This window comes from Hippopotamus amphibius, chromosome X (genome assembly GCF_030028045.1).
Source record: "Hippopotamus amphibius kiboko isolate mHipAmp2 chromosome X, mHipAmp2.hap2, whole genome shotgun sequence".
Lineage (NCBI taxonomy): Eukaryota > Metazoa > Chordata > Mammalia > Artiodactyla > Hippopotamidae > Hippopotamus > Hippopotamus amphibius.
In genome coordinates this window covers 115247817-115267610 of record NC_080203.1, presented here as the reverse complement: position 1 = coordinate 115267610, position 19794 = coordinate 115247817, and the positions used below count along the sequence as shown (strand labels likewise).

The window sequence follows — 19794 nt, the reverse complement described above, 5'->3', positions numbered from 1 at the left end:
CCTTTCAAGCTTTCCATCTGTCCATCCATCCACCCCACACTTTCTCTGATCGGGTGCTGTATGGTTGCAGGGGGAGCTCTGTCAGTGAATTCGCTGCTGGTTTCCTAGCATGGTTGTATGTAGCGTGCTGACTTTTGTTGTTGTTGTTTTGTTTTGCTGTTTGGTCGCACCACGAGGCACACAGGATCTTACTTTCCCGACCAGGGATTGAACCCATGGCCCCTGCAGTGGAAGCGCAGAGTCTTCACCCTTGAACCACCAGGAAAGTCCTAGTGTGCTGAGTTGGTGAGCTGGAATCACATTTCAAAGGATCCTATTCCCTTAACTTTGGGTTAGAGTTGGCCAAGGGAGGAATTTGCACAGGATTTGGAAGACAAAATTTTCCAAAGAAAGTGGAGAGAGCGGTCGCGTGTGGTGACAAACAGAGGGGGAGGTGACAGTGGGTCCCAGCCTGTCTTCACCCTCTTCACTCTGTGTGCAGATCTTCTTCCCAACTGCTACCTTATTGATCAACAGCAGCCCCAGGCCCACCATCAGATGCGTGTGCAGCCCCATAGAGCATTCTATAGCTTCTCGTGGGCTTCCTCCTCCACTTTGGCTGCTAGATGTGCTGGCCTTCTGACTGCCAGGTGGGTGGCCTCTCTAATTCTCCAATCCGTGGGACCTCCACTCCCCCAGCCCCTCCCACGATGGGCCAGGTCTATTTCCTATAATAAATCCCTTCTTGCATGGCTCATAGGGGTCTGCTTCCCTGACAGAACTAGGAGCGACACACTCATTTTTCCAAATGGTACGAGGACTGTTAGGAGAGAATCCTCAGCCTGTGGGGACTTTAGAGGGCAATAGAGAGGAAACCCCATAGAACTTGTGTCTAGAAGACACTGCAGAACCCAAGGAAATAGATGATATATTTGTATTGGCCCTCTCCCCACAGTTCCTGGTAGCCCTCATGCAGCAAAACTTTCAGATGCAAGCAGTTCTGCAGATACCTCTTCCTTCTTCCTTCCTATGTTTTCCCTCATCCTCATTCATATCCTCCATGGATCATCCCCCGCCCCCCCCCCCAAAGAGGCTGGGATTGGACATCAGAGGTAATCCACACTCCCAGGGTGGGTTCCAGGTAGTAAACTAAAAGAGGAAAAAAGAAGCAAGTCCTGGGCACGTTATTTCTTCCAGAGTGATTCATTGGATCCATTGAAATGATGGCCCAACTTGACACAGCACAGATTGATTCAAACAGAAGTTTTCTCTGAATCTAAACTGAAGCTTGGTTCAGCTGTCAGGAAAACATCATCCACCTCTATTTGCACTGGTTTGCTCTTCTCAGTAATGGAAAAATCACTCTTGTGTCATCAAGGCCCAACAGTTCACAAGAGAGGCTTGTTTTGAAATTGCCTCTTGTTGTCATCTATTAGAATAACAGTGCATTTGATTATATTTCCAAGCTTCTTGTCTCACATCCAAAAGAAGAATCACTGCCAATCTATTCCCTCAGTTAATTCCTGCTTAGAGAAGGCGATTGTTTGTCATAAGCATGAGAAAGTTGAGAGGGTAGGTCTTGATTAATTCCGACTATAAAGCAAATAGGATGGAAAGAGGGCTACCAATACAACTGCATTCTGTATTCTCATCACAGACCTAGTTGGGTCAATAAATTCAGCCATTTACCCTTGGATTATGAAACTGTCTATTATCTGAACACTTATTGGGGGCTTTCTGGGGTCTTTTCTACTTTTGAGAGCCTCTTGAACTGAAATGGTCTCTGGAGAGTCCTATTAACAGTTCCCTGTCTACCACAGGGAGCGCTCCAGAGTTCTGAGTGTTGTGTCAGTGGGTGGGGCTTAGTTGCCCAGGCCCATAGAGCAGGAAATAGGTGGACGGCAGGCCTCAGCTACCCTATATGGTGAATTAGAAAAAGGTGCTCCTCTGGGCAGAAGCAGCCCCATTTTGTGAGCAGAGGGAAGGCTGGATTTCAGCCCCTATCCTCCCAGTCTGTGAGGAGCCTTTGCAGCCCCTGACCTTCAGAGAAAAGGATGTCGTTGGGGAAGCAAACTGTGCGAGTCCTACCACAGGAGATACACACCTGAACTTGGGGGACAAGCATCCTCATGGCCCAGGAGGTATTCTACACTGGGAGACGCAGATGGTCAACTGGGCCTCAGCTTCAGAGCTAGTAAAATCACCCTCCTTTCACCCAAATTCCCCAGCAACATTCTGTTGGCTTTCTAGGACCTCACCAGTGGGTGGGGTGTGCCCTGGACCATGGGCTTGGGTGCCATGTTTAAGAGGGCCCTACTTTGGCTCTCCTACTCTGAGGAGTTGACGTGGTCATGGGGACAGGGTACATGCTTTGGGACCCCCAGCCTCCCTCTAGAACACTCTGGAGTTCTCTGCCAAAATGTTCTCAGTGTGTTTCCAGAGCATGTGCAGCCTCTTCCTCAAGGCCACCCTTCTGGGGTTAACCTCACTGCAGGGTTGCATATCTCTGGGCATGAGGGGGGGTCAAGCATTCAGTAGGAAAATGTGAACAGAGTCTGGATATCTGGGCTGGCCCCACCCTGTGGTGTGGTACAAAGGAGGGACTGTGGCTCTGGCTCCCCCCACCCCAAATAACAAACAGTCTGTTAGCCTTAATTTCAAACTTTTAAATATTTAGACATATGATATATGGGCTTCCATTCATATTCTTGTCCTGACCCCACAAGTATTAAAGCAGGCCCAGCTAGAGGTATTCTAAATCACTGGAGAAATTAATGAATTCATTAGCATTTTCTGGTTATTTTAATTACCATTAATTACAGGTAGTTTGTTATCAAAAGTCTGATCATCTCTGAATGTGTGAAAAATATGATTTTCCAAACCTAAGTGGCTGAGGGCTAGATTCTGGACCGAGGTGAAATAACTTGCTCTGCCTAGCATAGTTCTAGGTAGACTGTAGTTGCTTTGAAAATAATTGTTAAATGAATAAACAAATCCCTGCAGCACTTTGTAACTGACCGTCATCCTTTGTGTGTGCATACCAGGTAACTAGGCTTAGAAACTCTTTGACTGATGAATTTTCCCAATGCTATTTTGGGGATCTTAGTCTTGAGATGAAACCAGGGAATAGATGAGATGGCAGCCTTTTTGGACCTAGAGGAAAGTGACTACTTGTGACCCTCTGCCTTGTTGCTTTTCCTGTTCCTCTGGAGTTATCTAGCAACGGTTTTGAAGAAGGATTGCAAAGTACGAGCTTTGCATTTCCAAAGTATGGATTAAAAACCTAGTCCAATGGTATCAAGACATGTGCAAGTTCAAGCGTAGAACTTGTGCCTGGAAGAGGGCCTGGCACATATTAAGTGCTCAATAAACGTTTTGTTAATGAACAAATTAACTTGGCATCAAATTGCACTATTTTCTTCGTGAGCAATTTGGCTTTGAGTGGATAGGTAGTACAATGAGAAGCAGTCTGATTTGACAGTGGGAGGTACTCCTGAAAGGACTGGAGGCAGATAAATAATCCTGAGCATGGAGTTTTGAGCTGGTATCAAAGAAAGTGAAATGCATTGAGAAATTGTAGGGAGCCCAGATCTTTGGAATTTATTAGATTTATTTTTAGGCACACAATAGTTTTAATTTGCAGTAACTTGCTAAAACAGCCAAGCTTCAAGCAAAGAAAAGTGTTTGTTGATCCTTTTGGGCCATTAACAAAACTTCTCTGAGATGTGAGACTGATAAGCCAAGTAACTCAGAAATTTTCTCCCCTCACGTCATAATAATTATTTTAATGCATTGCTGGAGTTTTGCGGACATTTTTCTCCATAACAGAAAAACTGACCTTCTGCCTGGTATAGAACCAACTTGGTGAAAAACTGAACATGATATCTTTTGTAATCGCCTTGATCTTTCCCATGGCTTTTTACTGCTTACCAGCAGCTCTTTCATAATACAAGATTTCTGTGCTTGACTGGAGAACCTGGCTAACTGTATTCTTCCCTTCTTCCTTTTTTCCTTCTTTCTCCTACCTACCAAGGCAAAAGGGAGTCTTAAACTTCAACTGTGAGTCTTAAAGAAGTTATTTTGTGGGAGGGGCCACAAGTGAAAGGATTTCTAAGAGCTTCTCCACCTCCAAATGGACAATGGACTGTGGACAACGCAACTGCGTCAATCAGTGATTACAAGAGAAACACGCGTGGATGTCCTGTGAAAATCTGTGAAGAAAGAGAACAACGTGTAACACTTCCAAACTTTTGGTTCAAGAAAATGAACTCTAATGTCTTGAAATAAATCAAGGTAAGTTAAGAAACTTTGTGTCAGGGTCTTGGAACCTAAACCAAAATTCCAATTCAGAAATGGCTTTGCTTCTCTCCACACCAGGCTCCGAAGGAAAACACGTTGGGTGGCTCAGTAGCAGCATTCCAAACTCCTCTCTGTGTAAGGGACAATTCAGCAGAAATGCCAAAGAAAGAAAATTCTGTTCCCACAGCTGTGCTACCTGCCCTAGTTGAGGGAAGGGAAAGATGGTCATCTGTTTTCAGTTGGCATTAAAATCTTAGATGGTAACAGACAATTGGAAATTGAAATTTTAAAAATATCAGCCTATGGGACTTCCCTGGTGGTCCAGCGGTTAAGGCTCTGTGCTTCCACTGCAGGGGGTGCGGGTTCGATCCCTGGTCCGGGAACTAAGGTTGCACATGCTGCGAGGTGGGGCCAATAAATAAATAAATAAATGCGGAACTGAACAAAAAAAATTCCTGAAATAGGTCATTAAAAAATAATTTTCAAAAATATCAGTTTAAAACAACACCAAAACATGAAATACTTAAGGATAAATTTAATAAAATGTGTAGTAGTTGTGTGTACTGAAAACTATAAAAGACTCCTGAGAAAAATTAAAGAAAACCTACGAAAAGGATGAGATGTACCATGTTCACAGATTGGAAGACTCAATTGTTAAATTATCTATTTCCTTCAAATTAATCTATAGATTCAATATAGTCTCCGTCAAAATCCCAGCAAGATTTCTGGTAGAAATTGACTCCCTGATTCTAAAAATTATATGGAAATGCAAAAGACCTCAATTAGTCAAAATAATTTTGAAAAAGAAGAACAATGTTGGAGAACTCAGACTCCTGGATTTTAAGACTTACTATAGGGCTTCCTAGGTGGCGCAGTGGTTAAGAATCCACCTGCCAATGCAGAGGTCACGGGTTCAATCCCAGCTCCAGGAAGATCCCACATGCCGCGGAGCAACTAAGCCCGTGTGCCGAAAAAAAAAAAAAAAAAAAAGACTTACTATAAAGCTACAGTAGTCAAGACAGTGCGGAATTGTCATTAGTACAGGCATAGAGATAAATGGAACAAAATAGAAAATCCAGAAATAGACCCCACATATATGTGATAGATTGAATTTTTATAAAAGTGCCAAGATAACTCAATGGTAAAAAGTCTGCCTTTTAAAAAAATCATTCCACTCCGAACAGTATTATTAACAATAGCCAAAAGCTGGAAGCAACCCAAGTGTCCATCAATAGGTGGATGAATAAACAAAATGTAATATATATACACGATGGAATATTATTCAGCCTTAAAAAGAAGGAAATTCTAACATGCTATAGCATGGATGAACCTTATGCTAAGTGAAGTAAGCCAGTCATACCCCCCAAAATACTGTAGGATTCCACTTATGCAAGGTACCTAGAGTAGTCAAATTCATAGACACAGAAAGTAAAATGGTGGTTATCAGGGGCTGGGGGGAGGAAGGAATGGGGAGTTATTGTTTAATGGATATAGAGTTCTAATTTGAGATGATGAAAATGTTCTGGAGATTGCTTGCATGATAATGTGAATGTAAACACTATGGAAGTTTACATTTTAAAATGGTGATTATTAAGATGGTAAATTTTACATTATGTATTAAATTAAAAAGATGCTAGAACAATTGAATATCTACATGCAAAGAATGACCCTTTATTCTTATCTCACACCATATACAAAAATCAACCATGAAATGGATCATAGACCTGGATGTAAAAGCCACAAGATTTCTAGACTCAAACATAGGAGAAAATCTTTGTGACTTTGGGTTAAGCAGAGATTTCTTAGGACACAAAAAGCATTAACCATAAAGGAAAAAATTGGATACATTGAATTACATGAAAAATAAAGAACTTTTACTTCAATAAAATTTTTTTCAAAAAATTTAAAAAAATAAAGAAGTTTTGGTTTTTAAAGACACAGCTAAGAGAATGAAAAGTCACACACTGGGAGAAAATACTTGCAAAACATATTTATAAAGTGATCTCGGGTGGCCTCAGCCTGCAGCAGCTTGAAGCAGGATTTTGGTTTCCCGGAGAGATTGAAGTCAGGCCATGGCAGTGAGAGAGCTGAAACCCAGCCACTACACCAGTGGCCAGTGACAAGGCCCTGGCCTGTCAGCTGTGTAGAAATGAATTTCCACATAGAGACGGAAAGTAGCGAAATAAGTAAAGTGTTAATTTGGAGGAAAAGGGTACGTGTGGTGGATAGACACACAGGCAGGCTCAGAGAGAGTCACTCCCTTGTGGTAGTTTGAATTACTTACAGCCGACATTTCTTCCGGGTTTCCTTTGGCCAATCATCTTGCTTTGCCTGGTTCTGAGTCCGTATTTGGTTTGTCTCAGGGTCCTCCCTGTTTGCACGTGCAACTCTCAACCAAGATGGATTCTAGCAAAGAGGCCTATGGGTAGTTGGCATCACTTACTATGGGGTGGTGCCCCCTCCCTTTTTGACCTTCAAGGAGCCTTTCTGTGCTTGTCTAGTCGGGAAGGTCTCCTTGACTTCCAGAATGAGGAATATGTGGTCTTTTATTTCTTATCTGAGCAAGCCTCAGCTTTCTCCTTCCTACTATTTTGGAGTATCTGTCCACAGGGAATGAACTTCAGCTGCTCAGCCCAGGGCCCATCTATCTCCTGCCTCAAAAGGACTTTTATTTAGGATGCATAAAAATTATTGTAATTTAATAATTGGACAAATAACTCAAATTTTAAAAAATGGGCAAAAGATTTGAACAAATAATTCACTGAAGAATGTATACAAGAGCTGGCCAAGTGACTTCTCATTTCCGCTCTTACATGTAAAGTGTGTGGACACTGTTGCTACCATTTTTACATCAAGAAAAATATGGATAAACTGAAAATCAGTGACTTTTCTTAGGCAAGAAAATTCTCAAAAAGAATTGAGAAAACAGAGCAAATTGCCATCCCCAAATCTGAAGAGATACACACATACAGAGATTCACAGCTGAGATCTGCTTACCTGAAACCATAATCTGGTGGGAACACTTAAATGGCAATTTTGATGAATTGCTGGAGGCTGATTATGGACTAGCATGAGATTAAGAAATTCCTGGGTGGGGCGCGGCGCTGCAAGCAGAGGGAGGACCACACACTTTTGTGAGTTTTTTCTCCAGGAACCCTACCAGATTCTCACCTCGAGAATCTGAGAAAAATCCCCTGGGGGCTGTGGCAGGGGAAGAGGAAGAATAACCATCAGGAACCTTTCCAGAATCTTCTCTATCACAAAGGCCTACTCTCCAGAGGAAAGACTGTGTCAGAGAGCGAGACTTTGTCAAAGGGCAGTACTGCACTATTATCCTAGCTTGAGGAAGGCAATTTCAGCTCTCTCCACCCTTTCTGTTTCCCCTGAGGAAAAATAAAAATAACCATAATTAACAGGCAACAAGACTTGGAAGAAATAGATTGCAACTGTTTGGGAGAAAGGAGTATGGGCATATGGGAACGATATCAAAATACCAGTAGGAGAAGAAAGGGAAAACAGGGCAGAAGAAATATCTGAAGTAGTAATGGCCAAGAACTTTCCAAATAATATATCATTAATATGACAAACAAAACCACAGACTCAGGAAGCTCAGAAAACACCAAGCAGGTTAAATACCAAAACAAACAAATTAAAACCCCCCATACCTAGGAACATCATATTCAAACTGCAACAAACAACCCCCCCCCAAAAAAAAGCCAACCCAAAACCAAACAAGCAAAAAAACCCCAAAACCAACCAACCAACCAACCGACCAACCAAAACACAAAGGACAAGGTGAAAATCTTGATGGAAGCCAGAGGTGGGGTGTGGAGGGTGGAAAACTTTACTTATAGAAGAATAAGGATGAAAACTACAGTGGGCTTCTTATCAGAAACCACATAATAAGTGTTCTGAGACCCAATTTCCATTGTGTGGGTTAGGTGTTTTCCCACACAAACAATTCCCAGACACCCGCAAGGTGTCACAAGGGATGGGAGGGAGGACTTGGGAATACTCACTTATAAGGTATCTGCACTACACTTGGAGCAGTACGATGTTATTTGGAGGTGGACTTAGATTATTTAAAAATGTATATTGTAAACCTTAGGGCAACCACTAAAAAAGTTCTTTAAAAAAAAGAAGTATAAATGATATACCAAGAGAGGAGATAAAATGGAATCATATAAAACGCTCCATTAAACACAGAGAAGGGGGAAAAGAGAAAAACAAAGAACAAAGAGAAACAAAGAACAAATGTATCCAAGAGAAACAGTTGCAAACAGCCAAGAAGCACATGAAAAGACAGTCGTCACTAGTCATCAGGGAAGTGCAAATTAAAACTCACAATGAGATACTAATACATAATCACTAGAACGAAAATTAAAATAAAAACTGATACTGCTGAGGATGTAGAACAACTAAATCTCTCATACATTGCTGGTGGGAATATAAAATAGCACAGCCACTTTGGAAAAAGTTTGGCAATTTATTTTAAAGTTAAACATATACTTACCACATGACTCAACAATTCCACTCCCAAGTCTTTACCCAAGAGAATAGAGAGTCTATACAAAGACCTGCACACAAAATTATAGAAATGGAGAACAGACTAGTGGTTACCAGTGGTTAAGGATGGGGTGGGGTTGAGGTCGTGGAGAAGGGGAGCAGATATGGCTGTATAAGAGCAACATAGAGGATCCTTAGAGATGGAAATGTCCTGTATCTCCATGTACAAATGTAAGGCGGACGACAACATGTAAAAAACAAGTAAATATTGACAGGAAATTTTAGCAACATTGTATTAAAGAGGTATAGACATAACATAGTAAATCATCAATTGTAGCTCACTATTGATTACTTATGCCAATAGAGGGAAATGAAAATAAATCAATCAGGACAATCTTTGTTTTTGATCTAAGGATGACATATATATAGCTCTGAAAAGCATCAGATTTATATGCACATACATAGGTTTCCAGCAGACTTACTTTGCTAGTAACATCTGATCTAGGGGACATGTCCCTCCCCTACTTTTGAACACCCTTTGTGTTTCCAGGATGATCTTTTTTCTTTTCTTCTTTTAAGCTCCTTTTAAGCTCTTTATTGGAATATAATTGCTTTACACTGTTGTGCCAGTTTTTGAGGTACACCAAAGTGAATCAGCTGTATTTATACACATATCCCCAGATCCCCTCCCTCACGTGACTCCCTCCCACCCTCCCTGTCCTAGCCCTCTAAGTCCTCACTCATCATCAAGTTTAATCTCCCTATGTTATGCAGCAGCTTCCCTCTGTTTTACATTTGGTAGTGTATATACATCGATGCTACTCTCTCACTTTGTCCCAGCTTCCCCTTCACCCCTGCCGACCCCCACCCCTTGTCCTCAAGTCCATTCTCGACATCTGCATCTTTTTTTTTTTGGCACACAGGCTTAGTTGCTCTGCGGCATGTGGGATCTTCCTGGAGCAGGGATCCCTGCATTGGCAGGCGGATTCGTAACCACTGCGCCACCTAGGAAGCCCTCGACATCTGCATCTTTATTCTTGATCTTTTTTCTTAATCCCTCCCTCCCCCTTCCCCTTTGGTAACCATAAGTTTGTTTCCTATGTCTGTGAGTCTGTTTCTGTTTTGTAAATGAGTTCGTTTGTACAATGTTTAGGATCCACATATAAGTGATAATAATATTTGTCTTTCTCTGTCTGACTTATTTCACTTAGTATGATAATCTCTAGGTTCATCCAGGATGATCTTTTCAAGCGGATGATTATAAAACAAATTACTGACTGTGCCTGAACTATTAATGACTGGGCAAGTTTGTCTCACTGGCAGAAATTATTCGATAAGAGTTAAGGACAAAGGGAAATGAAATATAAGTTGTCTTTACTGTGAAAGGAACACAGGGTGAAACTGAGCAGGAGCCAGTGGGGTTCTCGGGCGCAAAAGTCTTTCTGTGTCCCTTATTTCTTGGTTATAGGAAATAGGCTTTATTCAGCCTCCATGACTTTCTCTGAGCTCCAAGGGGCAGAATGAAGCAGTTGCTAACTAGGGAAGGGAAGAGATGCGAGAAGTGGGAGGAACAGTCAAGAAACAATAGTGCAGCCTAGGGGCAGAGTCCTGGTACCCCCAAAGGGATACACATAACAGTATCTTTGAGCTGTTTTGCAGATACTGGAACCCCCACCAGGTGGGAGAAGTTAACTGTCTGCTGCCACAAGCATGCAGACCCCAGACAGGTTGGAACCAGAAGGTCGATGATGCTGACTCCCACTTACCTCCCCACCAACCAATCAGAAAAATGTCCACGAGCTGATCACGTCCTCCTCTTTGAACCATGACTATAAAACTTCTCACTACCCCTTCCAAGTTGGGACACACAGTTTCGAGGGCATTAGCTTGCTGTGAGCCCCTTTACCTGGCAAAGCAATAAAGCTATCCTTTTCTACTTCACCCAAAACTCTGTCTCTGAGATTTAATTCGGTGTTGGGGTACAGAGGCTGGATTTGGCACCAAGGGTAATAAATGATGACTGCTTGAACTATAATAATGCTCCATTTCCTAAACCCAAACCATGGAGACAGACTATGGTTTCTGTTGGTGACAGATGCTTAACGATGGGGGTGATTTCACATTGTTTCTAATAAAGCTAGTGCTGGCCTTGCATGAGTCTTTTTAGGTAACCTAGATATCATTCAATTTATAGGAAGTCACAGCACTAAATGCTGTAAGATACTAAAGAGTGAAAGTCTTTAGAACAGGTGGGAAATGAGCCTTCCTTCCTCACGAAAAGAGGTGTGTCCAGGCATATGTGACCACATATTGTTCAACTGGATATTTATGTCCAGGTTAGCCATCCTGCTGGTGACTCTAAAAGGTTTAGCAACACCTTGTCTAGACCACTTGTTCTCAACTTTGGCTGCATATTGGAATTGCATCCTCAGAAATTCTGATTTAATAGGTCCAGGGGGCATTAGAACTTTGAAAAACTGCTCAGATGATTCTAATTTGCAACCAAAGTTGAGAACCACTGCTCTAAGCTTTGTAAGAACACTGGCTATATGTAAATTAAGAAAACCTCATGCTGCCATCCTCTCCTAAAATTCACTATTAACTGACTATGCCATCAACATTCTAACTCATAATTCTTTCTTAATTGCTCCAATACCTTTAATAATTCCCAGAAGAATCTGGTTTCCCATTCCCAAGTGTTAGTTCATGCAGCTAGCTGGTTTAGAAGATTCTGAAGCATTAGTACGGCTATTTGTCTTTGGGGACAGGTTTATTCACGATGACATTGCATGTTTATCCCATGAGCCAGGGCTCAGTTATCACAAAAGATTTGTCCATTGGTCAATAATTCATGTTGAATCACTTGAGGGCACAGATCTAACTTTGTTCTCTGGGGGGTGGGGGGAGCGGTGTGGGACCAAGAGCTTTGTGCACTAGGGAGTTTGAGAAAAAGATTCAGATGTATTGGCTTCAATGGTTAAAGTTAATTCTACACAAATTGTAGAAAGAATTAATCAAAGATGGTTAATTTTCATTCTAAGTTCTTGGTTTAATTAGTGCTCTCTAGTTAAGATATACATGCAGGGACTTCCTAGGTGGCGCAGTGGTTAAGAATCCGCTTGCCAATGCAGGGGACATGGGCTCCATCCCTGTTCCAGGAAAATCCCACATGCCAAGAAGCAACTAAGCCCGTGTGCCACAACTATTGAGCCTGCGCTCTAGAGCCCATGAGCCACAGCTACTGAAGCCTGTGCGCCTAGAGCCTGTGCTCTGCAACAAGAGAAGCCACTGCAACGTGGAGCCTGTGTACAGCAATGAAGAGTAGCCCCCATTTGCCACAATTAGAGAAAGCCTGTGTGCAGCAATAAAGCCGCAACACAGCCAATAAGTAAATAAATAAATTTATATAAAAAAAGATACATGCAGACGTCTCTGATTTTACTGTTAAACAGTAAATGAGATGCATACATTACATGCATTGTACCAAACACAAGAATCTAATACTCTTTTTATTTTTCGTAACATTGACATTTTGCAGGAGTCCAGGCTAGAAATTATATACATTGTCCTACGTTTTAAGCACATCTGATTACTTCCTCGTGGTTAGATTCAAGATAAACGTTCTTTGCAAGAAGACTGTATAGATGATTCGGAGGCCCCATATTGCTGATGGTACTTTTGATCTTTTGGTTAAGTTGGTGCATATATTGCAATATCATAATGTACACAGCGACTGTGTTCGCACTCAGAGAAGCGAAGTACGAGGCAAGACTCTGAGTACGCAGCAGGAGGCAGTCATTTTCCCAGGCTCCTGGGAAACCCGTTCAACCACGCCCACCCTACTGCCGCCCGCGCCTCTTTTCTCGGAAAATCAACCCTCAGAACCAGAAAGCCTCTACTCCAACGCGCCCATATCTTTTCCTATCAGCATGGGTGCGCCTGCGCAGCGAGTCTCCGGGAGGCTCTTTTCCAGCGCCCGACCGCTTCCTTTTTCTGCTCTCCACGGCCTCCCTCTCCGCTTGCTCTTTTCCCTAAGTGGTCATCACGGGGCGCCAAACGCGCGCCCGCGGGAAGGCCGGGGGCGGGGCCCCGCGCGGCGCGGCACGTCAGTGGCCTTCCGGGCGGAAGTCCGCAGCCTCCGGAGCCGCTGATTGGCTTTCTGGACGGCGCCTGTCTCGGCCCCCGCGCCAGTTTCGGGCTGGTTGGCGCGGAATCAGGAGGCTGCGGGACCATGGCCCCCGTGCACGGCGATGACTGCGAACTGGGGGCGAGCGGTGAGAGAATGACCCCATGCGCGGGGTCCCGGGTTGGGAGTGCGGGGACTGTGGCATTATTGCGGGTGGTGGGGGCTCTGTTTTATTTTTTTCTTAGGCGCACGCCAGAGTTGCCCCGCGGGGCTCTTTGGGCGCGGACCTGGGACGTTCAGGGCTGGAACCTATCAGGCCTCGGACAGGGCTTCCTTGCAGGGCCGTTGGGTCCTGGCAAACACAAACACGCGCAACCTTCTGCGGGGCTTTTTGTTTGGGAGGCTGCCTCACCTCTGTCACTGCGGGTCTCCGCACTTGCCTGCCTTTTTATTTCTTTTGGTGAGTCTCATCGCACGTGCTGGGCACACCTTCATGAGACTGGCCCCCGTGCGACACTGTCTTGGCCGAAAGTATTTCCTTACTCCCGCCCTAGGTGTCCGCTTGAGGGCTGGGACAGAACTGATGTGCGCCCTTCCCTTTATAGAAACTGCTGGGAATATTGGTTTATATTGTAATTAAGCTGGAAAGAAAGCTCTAAGTGCTGTTACCTGAAGATACAAACGAGTTTTGTCTTTTTAGGTAATGGCTTTCTACTTTATTAACACTTTTTCTTTCAAATTCTATGGAAAGTTCTTCAAGTGCTGCATAGAAATAGTGTTCACAATCTAGTCATCTCAGGTGAAGCTTCTAAAAAAATGCATCAGTTCAGCAGCATTTCGGATGCCCTGTATATTACTCCGTTTTCAGTGGTAACCTATTTCCAAAAATAGAATACAGAAATGCAAATGGATTTGTCTGATTTCTGATTTTTGAGCAGTGTGCAACTAAAGTGTGACTTCACTTCAGTGAACTTCTAACTTAAAATCAGGTGCTTCTCTCTCTTAGCTCAAGCGTCACATCTCCTGTCACTCGAATACATCACCATTAATGAGAACTTGCTTCCTAATCAGCTTCCTTTGCATTCACCTAGTTGTGAATCACAGATTTCAATTTGTTCTTCTAGCCTTTCGCTTTTTAAGGCAATTTGTTTTAGAGAGTCGACTAGCCTGGATTACAAATGGGATGTAGGATGTGAGAACGTGAGCAGTCTTTGCAGCCCTCCATCAGTGATATGCCACTAAGCCCTTTCTTCACTCTGAAAACTGTACGTCCTTTGTGAACATCAAGAAATCACTCTTTGGAGGACACTGTGCAATCTTGAGATCCCTCTTAAGTCATGGTGTTGATTAAGTAGTGGCTGGGGCCTTGTGACTGGAATTTTTCCTTAGAGTCGACTTGGAAAGATTGTTACCTGAAAGACTGTTGCAGGCTCTTTGTCTGTCTGCTTTGGGGGAGGGTGGGGGTACTCCAGGTGGTAATTTTGAACGAAATATTTAAACTTTGATAACTGGATTTTTTTCATGCTTTTTTCTGCTAACTTACTTGACAATTTGGTGACATTCCAAAAAGGAAAATTTAGGCCTTTTTTTCCCCTTAAGTATTAGAAGGTGGGGTGGCAGTGAAAAGTTGAAAGTTCTATAACTAGCTGTTACTGCATATGAAAATGGATCAGGGAGAGTTTAATGATTAAAAAAAGTAGGTACAGTGGTTCATTCAGCAAATATTTGCTATATACCTACCAGGTATAGGCATTCTGTCAGGCTCTGGTGTTAGAGTGGTAGGTAAGGTGGACGTAGTTTTTGTCTTCAAGCATTTGAGGTGGTAAACATGTAATTATATGCGGTGCTATATTGAGGCTTCCCTGAGAAAATGGCCTTGCCTTATCTTTGCTTTCTAGAAGCTAGACCATGTTAGTGCTAAGTGTGGGGTGTTGGCGTATGTGTGTGTGACTACCCTGTATCTGTACACACACACACATTAAATGAACTTGTGTTGCTGAGTACAGAGTAAGCCAAGCATCTTCATTTAATCCTTAACAACTTTATGAAGCAGACATGATTATCCCCATTTCACATATGAGGACCCTGAGCCTCTGCATTAATCAGAGTCCTTAGGTGTAAGGTACAGGAACCAATTCTAGTTGATTTAAACCGAAAAGAAATTTATCAGAAGGATGTTGTGTTCAGAAACCCTGGAGAGCCCATCTGGGAGCAGCTTAGCTAGGACAGTGGTTAAAATCATGCCACAAAACTGGTCCAGTGAGGAGGTTGTTGCCAACCATGGCCAAGTACTTGAAGTTAGAGCCTTCAAGTACCTTGGGACTTTGCTGGCACTGTTGTTCCAGGTACTCAATCCTCCTGTAGCTCTTGCTACTTCTAGAATCTTCCATTAGCTGTCCCCCTTTCCTTGTCAACTAACTTCTGATTTAAAGTCTGAGCAGGTGTTTGTAATTGGAGGGCCTACTTGATATGCCCGTGCTCTAGCTGCAAGGAAAATAAGGGAGAGGGGTCTTCACAAAGATTCAGTTGCTAGGCAGCTTAAAAAACAGCAGGACTCCTGGCCACTGTAGCTCAGAGAGGTTGACCGGTTGTCTCATGTCACCCAGTAAGTGGCAGAGCCTGGTTGTGCTGCTTCTTCCTACTCTTTCGTTCTCCCACTCACTACGCTCTCATGTCCAGCTTACCTTCTGCATTGACTTCCTCTCGGTTTCTAAAAACACCTTGCATTTTCATCCCTTTGTAATTTGGCTCATGCGTTTTCCTTTGCTTGTGTCCCTTGTTACCTGTACTCTAGTGAGATTCTGTTCCTCTTTCTGTGTTGGAAAACTCCCACTGTGAAGCCTTCTCTGATTTCCCAGGCAAAATTAATGGCTCCCTTGTGTGTATTTCCTCAGTACCGCTTTCTTACCTCTCACATGGCGTCATCTTTATGTGATTGTGGGAGTCTCAGGTCTTTTTGCTTGCCTTGACTGGGAGTTCCTTGAGGACCAGCAACTCTGTTTATTTGTAATTGTATCCAGACCGTTAGAGTGGCACATCGTTGCCTGTGGAGTAAGTCTTTTTGAAAACCTATGGATTTTGTCAGGATAATCTGACAAAGGAGTCAAGGGAGTCTTGAAGGGAATACACTGATTCCTCCTTTTCACTCTTAGTGGTCATGTTCAGTAACCTCCAAAACCTTTTCGTGTAGGCCTGCTCACGATTTTTTGAAATCATTTGAGTGACACACAAGATTTTTTGACTGTCATCATGAAGTACCTGCATTCCTTAATGCCTTTCTGAAAATTGATTTAAAAGTCAAATGTGAAAGTCAAACAATAGGCTGAGATGTTATAAAGAGATTCCATTTCCAGAAAGCTAGAAAAAAAACCTCTAATTATGCCTCACCTTTAAGATAGTTTTCAGCAGTTTATTGCCAGCACTTGGTACCTGTTCTGTAAATTGCATCTTCTATTTCAGTCAAACAGCTGAATGTTGTTATGAACGTTCCAGTGGAGTTGGAGCTTTTAGGATGCCTGTTATCAATACTTCTCCTTTTCTGTGCTTACTCCTTTTTATAAAATAATTAGCACCAAATACAATACAGTAGTCAATTTCACAGACATAGGTGGCAGTCGTGCTGAGCCTCAACTCATGGCTGGCAGATGGCACTGTCTTGCTTGGCTTGGGTACTCATCGGCTGGCATATGAAAGTCTTCATTCTGTGCATGCAATCTTTTCAGTATGTGTGTGAGGTGGTCAGTTTGTGATGACCCAAAGCATGAATAATTCAAAAGTTGAGTGACTGACCAGTGAGGCCCCCAGGTACGTCAGTAATTTTCCACAAAACACATTTTAATCTTTGTAATTTTTCACCGTCATCCTCTAATGTGGTAACCAACTGCATGAGGCCTGGAAATCAGTGGTGGAATCAAGAATCTTCTCGGAGCCATCTTTGTTAAGTTCTCCCAACCCCCAATTTATCCTTCCTTTGAAATTCCAGACACCACTTTATCTGTACTTCTGTCAGGGCATGTGTTACTTCTAAAAATTGTTTTAGAGTTAGTTGTTACTTACAGGCATACCTCGGTTTATTGCACTTCACAGATACTGCATTTTTTTTTTTTTACAAATTGAAGATTGCGGCATCCCTGCATCGAGCATTTTCCCATTTTCCCAACAGCCTTTGCTTATTACTTCATGTCCCTATGTCACATCATTTTGGTGATTCTCACATTTCAAATTTTTCATTAATATATTTGTTATGGCAATCTGTGATCAGGGGTCTTGGATGTTACTACAACTCACTGAAGGCTCAGATAATGGTTAGCGTTTTTAACAATGAAGTATTTTTAAAGACATAATACTCTTGTACACTTAATACACTACAGTATAGTGTAAATGTAACCTTTATATGCCCTGGGAAAGCAAAAAAAAAAATTCGTGTGGCCCACTTTATTGCTATATTCGCTATGGGTGGTGGTCTGGAACTGAACCCTCAGTATCTCTGAGGTCTGCCAGGTATCTCCCATGTCAGACTATAAATACAGTGACTGTGCGGGCCCTGTCTGTGTGTCTCTGAGAACGGCTGGTACTCTGCAAAGAGCAGGTGTTTCTTAAAGCCTTTTAAATGTTGATTAATAGGATACAAAATGAATTGTCCTTTTAAAACCACTTAATGGCCTGTCATTTCTCATGCAAAGGTTGTGGACTAAAGGCTGATCTCCCGTTAGTGTCTGGGGAATATCAGTTGAATTTGGAATTTTTGTCTTTTTGGAGGAAAACAATAACAGTTGCTTCAGCTGGAAAATTCTGAAGAGCCACAGGAGCTGCAGATTCAGCCCTGAGCTTGTGAATTATTTACATTGTAAAAAATATCCATATGTGTAAAAACTTGTATATTACCGTTGGCTAAAACCTGTTGCTTTGTTTTTGAGGGAAGATGGCTGACAATTTTGTAATATCTCATGTAAATTTTGCTTCTTTTCAGCTGTGTCAGATTCAGGGAGTTTTGTAGCTTCTCGATCCCGGAGAGAGAAGAAATCAAAGAAAGGGCGACAGGAAGCTCTGGAAAGACTGAAAAGGGCTAAAGCTGGTGAGAAGTATAAATATGAGGTAAGTAACCCTTCTTCTGTTTTTTTCTTTCCTGTGCTTCATCTAATTCATGGCCCGTAGGTAATCTTACATCACCTTTGTCACTGATTAGAAATATGCATGTATTTCAAGCTTCTTGTAATAGTAATTTCTTAATATCAAACCACATGGGCGTGAGGTAGATTTACAGGTTATGGGAGACTACCCAACTCTTAAAGTTCTTGTGAGGCACCTTACAGATGCTTTTAAAATTTTGAAATGAAAGTGGCTGTGTGTTTTTTTACTTAGTAAGGACACTGCATCTCTGTTAAGTTCCATGGCTTGGTTGAGGGAACTTAGAGATGCTTTTACTTTACTTATAAGGTAATGAGCAGTCTAGCTGAGCAGTGTTCCTCCTTGGGGAGAATTGTTCTTCCTAATCTCATGTACAAGGGGAGCATGGTAGGGACTTGGACCTTCCCTCTGCTGTGTCCTGTGTGTAGGATTGAATGTGATGCCCTTTTGGCTCTTTTCCTCTACCCACTATTGATGGCCTGCAGGTGGAAAAGCAGAGTGGCTACCATCTGCAAGGCATTGTCTGGCTTTTCCAGGGTGCTCCTTGAGTAGCTTAACTGCCTCGGGGCTGGGAAGTGATTAATTAATATGAGACAATAACAACAACAATAGCAGCTAATGCAGTTTTTCAGTTAATACTGTTCTAAGTGCTTCCACAAATATGTTCATTTATTTAATCCATCTGATAACTGTATAAAGTAAGATACTATGATTAACAGCATTTTGCATGGGAGGTATCTGAGGTCACATTGGCAGAGCCTTGACTGGAAACCAACAGCCTGGCTTCAGAATATGCCTGTTTAGGCATGGCCTATTCTATATTGGGCTATTAAGCAAGTAGAAGAGGATTCTTGTCATTTGGCACAGTTAACGAAGTCAACCAGATCATAAAGGGTTGCTAAAAGGATTACAATAAAGCACAAGTAAAGCATTTTTAATGTAGGTACTTCTATAAAGGAGTTCTGTGGGGCATTTCAGATGTTGACACAATGTGACTAATTTCCCATTAATCACTGATGTTAATGGCATGGCTCTAAGAGTTCAAGCTGAGCAGTAGCAATGTTTTTAGAGATCGAGTCAAAATGACTTTTTAACTCAAAAGGATTTTTAAAAATAGTTTTCTGGTGTCTTTTCCATTGTATATAAATGAGTTGCTTAAATGAGAGAAAGAATATGCCTAATAAACTTCAGCCATCAAATCTAACCTTGCCAGCTCCCTCTCCCCTCAAAAAGAAAGTTGGTCAGTACAGTAATATTAATTGGATTAGTTTGTGTTTGGGTTGTCAAAAAACTTAATTTGGTAGGGCAGTTAATTTCTGTTACCTAATGATCAAAGGCCAAATCAGTATTTGCCAGTGATCCCTGTAGAGTAGATTAAACAGGAGGTGAAAACTAAACCCAATCCCATCAACTCTAACCATCAGGCTCTCAAAGCTCTGTGTCCAGATGTTTTTACCTAGAGTCTTAGCTCTTCAGGTGGAGGTGGTCGTTTCCTCCAATCCCTACTGGAAAAGGCAGAACTCTCAAGAGAAGGGGGGAGTTTTTAACGAGGTATCTTTAAGTTCTTGCTGACCAGTCCACCAAATTCTCATCTGGGATGTTAATGGCCTGTCATCACGGCAGCTGCAGTGGTGTGCGTCTGTGCTGTTTGTTGCTTTAACTGTGCTTGCGGTGGTCTGCTCTGTTCGTGCCAGCAGTTCGTGGTGGTCTGGCCCTCTGGTGGTCCGGCAGCCCTGGTGACTGCATGCCTAGCCATT

General features: G+C 42.5%; 1 protein-coding gene across 5 annotated transcripts in view; it reads left to right on the top strand.

Annotated features, from left to right (window-relative positions):
* Positions 1 to 12929: 12929 nt before the first annotated feature.
* POLA1 (DNA polymerase alpha 1, catalytic subunit) overlaps positions 12930 to 19794 on the top strand; it is a 288927-nt gene continuing 282062 nt past the window's right edge. For all 5 annotated transcript variants that reach the window (XM_057718415.1, XM_057718416.1, XM_057718413.1 and 2 more), the window contains exons 1-2: positions 12930 to 13058; positions 17880 to 18004. In XM_057718415.1, coding sequence (XP_057574398.1) covers positions 13016 to 13058; positions 17880 to 18004 — 168 coding nt within the window. In that variant the 5' untranslated portion in view covers positions 12930 to 13015. The remainder of the gene's footprint in view (positions 13059 to 17879; positions 18005 to 19794) is intronic.